Source organism: Puma concolor, chromosome A1, assembly GCF_028749965.1.
Source record: "Puma concolor isolate L17-30 chromosome A1, mPumCon1.1.hap2, whole genome shotgun sequence".
NCBI classification, from domain to species: Eukaryota; Metazoa; Chordata; class Mammalia; order Carnivora; family Felidae; genus Puma; species Puma concolor.
Window position 1 is genome coordinate 62173689 of NC_141667.1, and position 9982 is coordinate 62183670.

General features: G+C 47.6%; 1 protein-coding gene across 3 annotated transcripts in view; it reads left to right on the forward strand.

Moving 5' to 3' along the window:
* RANBP17 (RAN binding protein 17) overlaps positions 1–6481 on the forward strand; it is a 340310-nt gene extending 333829 nt beyond the window's left edge. For all 3 annotated transcript variants that reach the window (XM_086714573.1, XM_025923706.2, XM_086714706.1), the window contains 3 exons: positions 1847–1945; positions 3835–3962; positions 6061–6481. In XM_086714573.1, the coding sequence (XP_086570699.1) occupies positions 1847–1945; positions 3835–3962; positions 6061–6157 (324 nt within the window). In that variant the 3' untranslated portion in view covers positions 6158–6481. The remainder of the gene's footprint in view (positions 1–1846; positions 1946–3834; positions 3963–6060) is intronic.
* Positions 6482–9982: the final 3501 nt, after the last annotated feature.

A 9982-nucleotide genomic window follows, 5' to 3' on the forward strand; every position in this document is an offset into this window, starting at 1 on the left:
CACAGGAGAACCGTATAAAGTAATTGGCACATCGCTTCAGGATGCTTTGTCAGTTACTAGAGGAGTTTGGTGCTTCTAACTTTAATCTTTTCCATTAAAATATCCATTCTGCCTTCAGATTCTGAAGCCCATAATATTTTAGACTGTCTCCATAGATCTGTTAGTTTTGCTTGTCAATTTAATTTGTGGCTGTATGACTTTGGGTCGCTTGTTAGATTGTACATGAAAACGTAATCTGCAAACGATGTTCACCATGTCGGGCTTTAAGACCTGCCTCTCCCCAGAGAGACTGGACATACAATAAATATGGAATTGGCAGATTTCATTTGCAACCAGCCTGTTAGGATGATGATGATATATGGGGGAGCAAATGTTTAGAGCTACAAAGATGCTCATTACCGTTGTTATCACATACCTTAAATGTTTATGGCACTTTCTACTCTTTGCAACACTTTCTATTTCTACCATCTCATTTGATTCTCAGAACTTTCTTGTGCTGGATTATTATTTCCCTCTTTATGGCTAATGCAAGTGACACAGAGAGAGGGAGAGGTTCCATAACTGGCCTGAGATCACAGGGCAAATTGGATTGCAGCAGTGCAGCAACGAAAGCAGACGTCACCGAAGCCCAGTCAAGGGTCACGTGGGTGGTAGCCTTTGCCACGTAATTGCCATTTCCCCCTGTGTTCTTTGTGGGACAGGGGCTCTGAAGCTGCAGAAACAGAAGGACTAGAGGTGGGCGGTAAAGAGTCCAAGGCAAGGAAAGTGTGCCATCAGCTCCACATAGGTGAACGCAGCTTGCTTCACGGCCACTTGCCCAGACTATTGCGGCAGCCCCATCCCCGGGCTTCCTTCTGTCGTGTCACCTGCAAAAGTACACGTTCTGCATGTCCCCAGAGGGATCTTGCTTAAGTGCAAATCTGAGCGTGTCTCTCCTTTGCCGCAAACCCACCACTGGCTCCCACTTCATCCGGATGAAGTCCAGGCTCCTCAGCATGGTCTGCCAGCCTGACCCTGGGGTCTTGCTTCTGGCCCCCGTCTCTTTTCTCCTGCCACACTCAGTTCACTCCCAGCCTCCTCTTTTGCTGCCCTCTCTGCCTAGAATGCATTTATGATGCGCCCCCTAAACTGTACCTTCTCTGTGGAACATTCCCTGACTTCTCAGAGACCCAGAAGCATCCGTCCCTCTGCTGGTAGCCCATTGCACTTGGCCGAGCCCGATTTCTGGCTATCTCTCTGCTCTGTGCTCTGCCCCAGGAAGCGTCTAACTCCTCAGGGCAGAGGTTGCGGTAGATGCCTGTTCTCTTTAGGTGTCTTGCAGACTTTGAACTTAAGAGGATGGATGGGTATGTACATGTAAAAGTGAAGGGAGTAAGTGAATTAGTGAAGACCAAATGAGCCTGAGCCAGTAGGAAACGGGACATTCCGAGGTCACATGGAATGTATCCCATTTCTCCCTCCCTCTGAGAGATGTTGCCCCTTCATAACTTGACCTGTGGTGAAATGAGAGGCAGAAAGGAGGGTGAGCTGGGCTTTTATCTGGCGATTTACGTGGAGGACAGCATACCAGGGTTGGGAGGCAGAGACTGATCCTCTTAGCCTCGTAACCTCTGACTTCTGCCCACCCAGAAGGTTCTCACCAAAGCTTTTGGTGGTGGGAACTCTTATCAAGGAGCTGGCCAAGAGTTCCTACATGCAGCATTATAGGCTCACAGAGTCAAAGCTCTTGGTCCAGGAAGAGCCCTCATGGCTGTTGGCAAAATGTAGGGGTAGAAGGTAAGCACAAAAAAGACCTGGGACTGGGGGGACCTCTGGGCCAGGGTCTTCATATGACTGTGTCTTCTAGATGATGTCTGTCCTCATGAACACCATTGTCTTTGAAGACTGTCGGAACCAGTGGTCAGTATCCAGGCCTCTCCTGGGGCTCATCCTGCTAAACGAGAAGGTGAGTGTGATCGCAGGAAGGTCCATGGGAGGGGTTCACTGTGGGGAGGGAGTAGCTGTGCGCCAGGCCAAGCTGTGACAAGAACAGAAGGAGCAACGGAGCTTGAGCTGGGACCTCAAGCCCCCCCCCCGGGCAAGGCCATGTTCCCCCAGCAGGCCCTTCCCCAAAGATCTTCGTCAGGTAAGTGGAGGCCTCAAGACCAGCTCTCCTGGAACCCAGCACTCCCCACGCATTGGCAGGTGGTTTGCTCAGTATTTTTCAAGCTCAGCCTCACTCCCCTCTTCTGTTTCCAGGGGAATTCTGAGCTACGACTCTCCTGCTTCTTGCTTGGCTCCCTCTTATATTTGGGATCCCCAGTGCCCTGTACTGTAGTGGCCCTCAGGGACTCACCGCAGAGCCAGCACCCTTCACCTGGGAGCACGAGTCTCCAGCTTGTTAAATGCACTCACCAACCTGGGCTGCTTCCCAGGCCCTCCAGCTTCCTCTCAAACCCACCCCTGTCTCCCCAGCAGTCGGTAGGAACAGTACATTACTGCTCAGGAGAATGAATTGTCTATACAATAAGATAGTACTGGGGAGAAAGACAGTGAGATTAGAGGCAGCCGCATACATTAAAATTCAAACTGAAATCCCAGCCTTGGAAGGAAACTAATAGAAGAAGAAAATATATCAAAAAGAGAAGAGCTGTCTCATCATTCACCTGTGCCGAAGTATCCAATTTTAGCCACATTCAATAGCACTGTCATTCATCTTCCCTTGGTGTTATTGTGATTTAAATCCAAGCTCTATAAAAGAGAGCAGTTCTTTTAAAATGATTGAGAGGGAATAAGGGCAAATTCAGTGTTTAGAAAAAGCTTATGACATCACAATATTATACTTTACTGATGGAGGCAATATTTCACGGTTTGGGATGAAAAACTAATAATTTTCTATTTGGTGTGAGTCACTGCATCATTATAAAAGGGAAAAATAAGTAGTTTTGTGCATTCCCAATCTTGTTCAAGAAGACATTGTGGTTTAAGTGTAATGCCTCTGATATATAGTATTTAAGTATTAGTCTGACTACATATTAATTACCCGTGTTTTTGATGTGGGCCGTTTTAATGTATGATGGAAATTAAATACCCTGCTGTTTGGGCTTGGAAGGATAAACACATGACTGACAAAATGTTGTCTTTGTGCCAAAATTAAGCTGTTTCCAATGATTAGAATCTGTGTGTGAGCACGAGAGCTTGTGTTTGTGTAAAAGCCAGCGGACCCCAGCAGAGGAGAAGGGGTTGTGTAGTTCTTTGTGACCAGGTATGACAGGTGGATTTCCTAGTTCAGGAACGCGCTCCCAGAGCTACGCAAGCCCCTTTAGCACCCCGCCTCAACAGAGCAGATCCAGCCTAACCCAGGGGACAGGGACTTGGGACAAAGTCTGGGGTTGTTTGAGAAGTGATTCACTAAAGCCCAGATGCGGATGCAGCCTGAGGGGGGATACCTGGGCCTTTTCCTCCAGTCACCCCAAGTTCTCCCTGTTAAGTTCTTTGCCTCAGCCTGAAAGGCCCTTCCTCTTTCCTTTCAGCCTTTCTGTGATGAGTGGAGAGGAGAGTCAGGAAGACCTTCACATGCTCGGTCCCCCACAGAGGACCTAAATTGTTCAGTAACCATAGAATAATTATAGCAAGAAATTTTTATGAGAAGGGACAATACAGTTTATACCTAGCAATGTGTATCTACTGCCTTGGTTTTCTCTGAAGGCTTAAAGTTCAAAGTGGGGCCTGGACCAGAGCTTCCCTGAGCGTCAGGAGCACTAAGCAGATGGAGCAGGTAGAACTCCTCCCCCACAGCTCTCTCGGGGCCCAGGTTTGAAGTCAGGGCCCTGAGGTTGTTCCGTCTCCCCACAGTATTTCAGCGAACTGAGGGCAAGCCTGATCAACAGCCAGCCTCTCCCCAAGCAGGAGGTCCTGGCCCAGTGCTTCAGGAACCTGATGGAAGGCGTGGAACAGAGCCTGTCCACCAAGAACAGAGACAGGTAAGCACTGTGCAGTAAGCCCAACATCTCTGGCTTGTGGAAATGAACTGGGGTTGTGCTTAACACAGCTCACATATAGATGTGACTTTTCTGTTACACCTCGTAACCCTAAACACGGTTTATTTCCATCCAGTAAGTATTACTAGGTATTTGCTTTTTTATTTTTATTTTTTTTTTTTTTTTTTTTTTTAAATTTTTTTTTTCAACGTTTATTTATTTTTGCGACAGAGAGAGACAGAGCATGAACGGGGGAGGGGCAGAGAGAGAGGGAGACACAGAATCGGAAACAGGCTCCAGGCTCTGAGCCATCAGCCCAGAGCCTGACGCGGGGCTCGAACTCACGGACCGCGAGATCGTGACCTGGCTGAAGTCGGACGCTTAACCGACTGCGCCACCCAGGCGCCCCCGTATTTGCTTTTTTAAAAGCACCATGCTAGGCACTATTTAGGGATGCAGAGATGAACAAAATGTAGCCCGTGCCCTTATGCACTTTATAATCCAGCACAAGGTAGGGAAAATAACTCACTGAGAAGGTCAAAAGAAGGAAAGCTCAGATCTGCCATGAGGGACAAGGAAAGCTTCCTGGCATTTGAACAGGCACAAGCTTTGAGGTCAGATAAACTCCAATTTAAATTTTATCCCTGCCCTCTATAGGCTGTGTGGCAGCGAATAAGGCATCAACTGCTCTGATCCTCCGTTTTCTCATCCACAAAATTGGTTGTGATGTTTAAATGACAGAATGTAGTAAAGCATGGTACCTAGGACATAGGAGCCACGGTAAACATTAGTTCCTTCTTCTGCCTGACCTTTAAGAGTGCCTAGTTTTACAGTTGCCAATGAGATCTAAATGAAAGAAACCGAGACTTATCAGGTATGCCTCCATTGTTCATTTTTTTAGAGCACAAAATTTTACTGAACATCTATTATGTGCTAGGCATTGAAGATACCAGTGGTGAACTAACTGTTCAAGGTTTTTGCCTCATAGAGCTTCTAGTGGGGGAAACAGATAATAATGAACAATAGAGAAAGAAAATGGTTTTGGGGGGGGGAGGGGGGGGGCGGGCAGAACTGCCTGCACCACCCTTTTATAAAAGTGGCAACATTCAAATGTTTCACCATTTGAAATGCAAATCATCAGTCATTCCAGCAACCACTGCAGCCAGCCTGTGGTGGAGTCCCCAGCCTGGGCTCTGACAATACAAAGCCAAGTGTGACAGACTCTGCAAACACATACCCTTGACTGCTTGTTCCACGCCACAATCCTCTGTCAGGCAGGAGGGCAACCTCTGAGGCCAGCAGAAGAGACTTAATGAATGGGGACACCCCAGGTGCCTCAGGTGGGGGAAGATTGCTTGACCTGAGGCTTGGGAATTAGAGTATCAATTGATTGTTGAAAATAATGTCAGACAGCCCTCCTGTTCAAGAGAGCACTAGCCAACAAGGACTAGATGCTTTCCATGTACCATGCACTGTGTTGAGTGCTTACAGGCATTGTCTCAACTGACTCGGTAAATTCTCACTTCACACAATCCCATGAGGTAGCTACTCAAGTTGAGCACCAAGACAAGAGGTTAAATGTTCATCCAAGATCACCCAGTTAAGAAGTGGTGGAGCCAGGATTTGAACTCAGGTAATCTAGCCCAGTGCCCCCTCTTTTTGAACCACTAAGCCCGGTTTTCTCATCCACAAAATGAGGATACAAATACCTACCTTTGGGAAGACTTGTGATACTTAAGTGAATCTATACGTAAACTCAACCCAGTGCCTGGCACAAAAGGTTTGATTCTTTCCTTTATATTCCTTACCATCTCTGTGTAATTTGATTTTTTTTTTTCATTTTAAATAGTACACCCACAAAATGTACCCCTCAAATGGGTCTGGATATATATGGTGGTAACCCTTGTTTTCCGGCAGGGGAAGGTGGAGAGGGGGGTGTTGGTGGCCAAAAGTAATGGCTGCAGTGGAGGCGGGAGGCAGGAGCTCAGCCAGGACCTGGAGCTCTCTCCAAGGTTCTGAGCTCCACAGTGGCTTTATCCTCCAGAGGCTCATATAACTTCCGCCTTGCCACTGCCCTTGGCCTTTCTTCCTCTTTCCACAGGTTCACCCAGAACCTGTCCGTCTTCAGAAGAGATGTGGCAGAGGCCCTGCGGACTGATGGCAGCACTGAGCCGTGCAGTCTGGATATGATGAGCTGACCGCCTTCCCTGACCATGTGCCGAGCAGCCTTTACCAAGAGACTCTTGTGGGTCCGGGTCCCAGGACAGCAATGTCGGCTAGCCCAGGAGAATCTATTTTTCAAAACAAACAACAACAAAAGCCCTACCTTTTTATAAGTCTGGCCTAATTATAAGAATTTATAACAGTGCACAATGTAAATTCAGTCTTTACATTGAAAAAAAGCAAAAGATGTGTTTTCATTCTTTCTAAAAAATAGCATTATCTTTGTTCTTATAAATGCTCCAAAAGGGTGTAGAAACAATATTTAACCAAAGAACTTAATAAACCAGGTTTGAACTTAAGTGTGTGCTAGTTAATGGAACTCTGTTGTAATCAAGGTTGTGAATGTGCTGGAGATGCAACCTTCAACATGGATCCTGAGTTGAGACAAATACCATTTGAACCCATTAAGTTAGTCGTTTCTTATGAGTCTGAAAGCAGCAGCGTTGGGGTCTCGGAGCTGTGGGTATTTAGAACGAGCCTGGGAGCGCTCCGAAGCATCCCACAGGACTGCGCGCAGCCCTCTTGGCCTCAGCAGCATCTGATAAAGTTGAGAGACAGTAACACAATTAAATGACTTACAAATAACGTTTGCTTTTCACTGGCATAAATCTGAAGTGGTTCGGTCTAGAAGAATTAAGCTGTGCAATTACTGCCTGCAGAGATATTCCTTCAGGAGTCAGGCAGCCCCTGCAAGAAGTTCTGGGTGGTGCCGACACCCGGTCTTTCTGCCTCCACTTAACTTGTAGGACAAGCTGAAGGTGTCTAATTAAAATACATATCCAAGGGGCGCCTGGGTGGCTCAGTCGGTTGAGTGTCCGACTTCGGCTCAGATCACGATCTCACGGTCTGTGAGTTCAAGCCCCGCATCGGGCTCTGCACTGACAGCTCAGAGCCTGGAGCCTGCTTCGGATTCTGTGTCTCCCTCTCTCTCTGCCCCTCCCCCTCTCATGCTTGCTCTCTCTCTGTCAAAAATAAATAAACATTAAAAAAAATTTTTTTTAATATATATCCAAGACAGCTTTGCCTTCTTGAGACACCCAAAACAGTTCTGGATTTTCAGAGGATCAGGTTTCCATCCGTCCACAAAACCTCTTATTACTGTAGGGATTGCAGCTTAACCCAAACCCAGGACATGAAGGAGGCCTTCCCAGTTTGTGATAGACTGTAACTAGGCTATTAATTTGAGCTTGCCACTGTCTTACGGCTTTTGTATGTCATTGCTCTGTCTACACGGTTCAGGCTTGTAATAAATATCGTGCCCTTTATTTCTAATAAGACATGAAAGGTTGGCCTTACTGGTGAAGAAGAAGTAAATCCACAGGCTCCTGTGATAATCACGTTTCCCAGACTAGTGTTTCTTGAAACCTTTCTTGGTACTTGAGTTTAGCAACAGGCTTGTCACATAAAAGCAAAATCACCCAAGGTTATCTCAAAATGTTTTCCTTCTCTATGTGAACCCAGGAAATCAGGGAAATGTGTGTTACAGATAGGGTTACTTCTGGTATTTAATGAGTAAGTAGGCCTTAGCCTTATGCTATATTTCTTTAGCACTGGGAAATGTAATTTTCCCTGAGAAGGCAAACTCTAAACTTTATGAAACATCAACTATCTGTGCAAGTCCGACTTGAGGATGTCTGTTTCTCAGGGGCTTATTACTGCATATTCGTCTCACAAAAGTGCTTCATAGAAGGTCTGTCCCACTCTGACACTTCTTTCTTTTATTTTTTTTATGTTTGTTTATATTTGAGAGAGAAAGAGTGTGAGCAGGGGAAGGGCAGAGAGAGAGGAAGACACAGAATCCAAAACAGGCTCCAGGCTCTGAGTTGTCAGCACAGAGCCAGACGTGGGGCTTGAACCCACGAACCATGAGATCATGACCTGAGCGGAAGTCAGATGTGTAAACGACTGAGCCGCCCAGGCACCCCCCCCCCCGACACTTCTTTACAAAAGTTGGACCTGAAAGCACCACACCATCTGCACTGAAATGCTCCCAAGAAAATAACAATGCACACTTGCTTTTCTTGGCCGCACTGCCAAAGGTCACCTGGTGGTTTCACATCAGCCAGGGAAGGCACCATCAGCCTTGGCCTTGGAGAGCCGCTCCCACAGGAGGACTTGTCAGGCCTGCCCCGACGGCCAACCTCAGCCTGCTCTTGGTGGGGATTTACAGCGCGCCTCGAGGTGGCACACAGGCTGAGAACAGACATAGCAAATACTTAACAGAACATCTGCCATGCCCCTTCCATGTGTGATCGCCCTTGGTCCTCACAAGCCCTGTGAAGGCAGACGGCATTACCCTCACCCTTCAGATAAGGAAAGTTCGGCTCATAGGTGGTACGTAGCTTACACAGGTCACACAGGCGAGATCTGAACCCATCTCTCTCACCTCAAAGCAATTCCTGCTTTCTTCCAAGAAGACCTGGATTTAAGAATGATGAGCTGAGGGGCACCTGGGTGGCTCAGTCGGTTGAGCATCCAACTCTTGATTTCCGCTCAGGTCATGATCTCACAGTTCGTGGGATCCAGCCCCACACTGGGCTCTGTGTTGACAGCATGGAGCCTGCTTGGGATTCTCTCTCTCCCTCTGCCCCTCCCTACCTCTCTCCTTCTCTCTCTTCCTCCCTCCCAAATAAACAAAAATAAATACTTTTTTAAAAAAAAAAAGAATGGTGAGTTGAAACCAGTTAATCTTTACATCCACTTTCATGTGTGTTTCTGAACTCTGTTGCTACAGAACAAATTACCCCAAACTGTATTGGCTTAGAACAACAGTGGTTATCTCACAGTTTCTGGGGGTCAGAAATCTGTATGTAGCTGGATCCTCCGCTTAAGGGTCCCTCACAGACTGCCATCCACATTGTTGGGCTGTGGTCATCCCAGGACTCAACTGGGGAAGGATCTGCTTCCACACTCACTCATGGTGAGGAGTCAGTTCCTCGCAGATTGGTGATCTGAGAGCCTCAGTGCCTTGCCGAATGGGCCTCTCCATAGGGCTGCGTGCAGCATGGCGTCTCGGCTTCATCAAGAGCAAGCAGAAGAGCGAAGAGACGTTGCCGCAGTCTGGAAGTCCAGCCTCTTAGCTCATCTCAGAAGGGGCATCCCATCACTTTTGCTGTATTCCCTTGGAAGGAAATCGCTAGGCCAAGCCTGCACCCAAGGGGAGGGGTTACCCAAGGGCCTGAATACCAGGAGGCAGGGATCTACGGACGCCATTTTCAAAGCTGCTTGCCACAGCTCTCTTAACCAGCCTTTACTGGAGAGGTTAATTAAGTGTGGCTACAGGTTTCTCCCTTGAAACCTGGAAAGGAATCTTGATTTTCTTTGGAGGGTGAATGAAGTTCCATTCTGTGCCCTAAGGAAGAAAAGATGGTAGGGAAGCTGGCATGTTTCTGGAGCACATTATACTGCGCACTCACCCCACTACTGAAGCTGTTTGGGAACTGTGCCCCCACCCACAGCCTGCCCTGAAGACTCCTGGGGAAACAGTTCTCTGGAGGGACACCTTATGCCGGCGATAAATCAAGCGTTCAAGGGCACACCCACACTTGTGGAATCTACACAAAGGAGAACTAGTTGGATCTGTTATGTACTCGAATGAGGTCACAGGAGTATGTAACTCACATTCAGCAACAGGAAGAAATAAACGGTGCAGGCAGGTCTCCGGGGTCAGAGTGAGGGTGAAGTGGGAGGTGCAGGCCAGTGCTGGCTCACCTCATTCTCCCGGGGAGGCCACTGTGCAGACAAGCATCGTTCGTGCAGTGGCATCGGGGCGGGGTCTACATCTAGCCAACTGCTCCAGT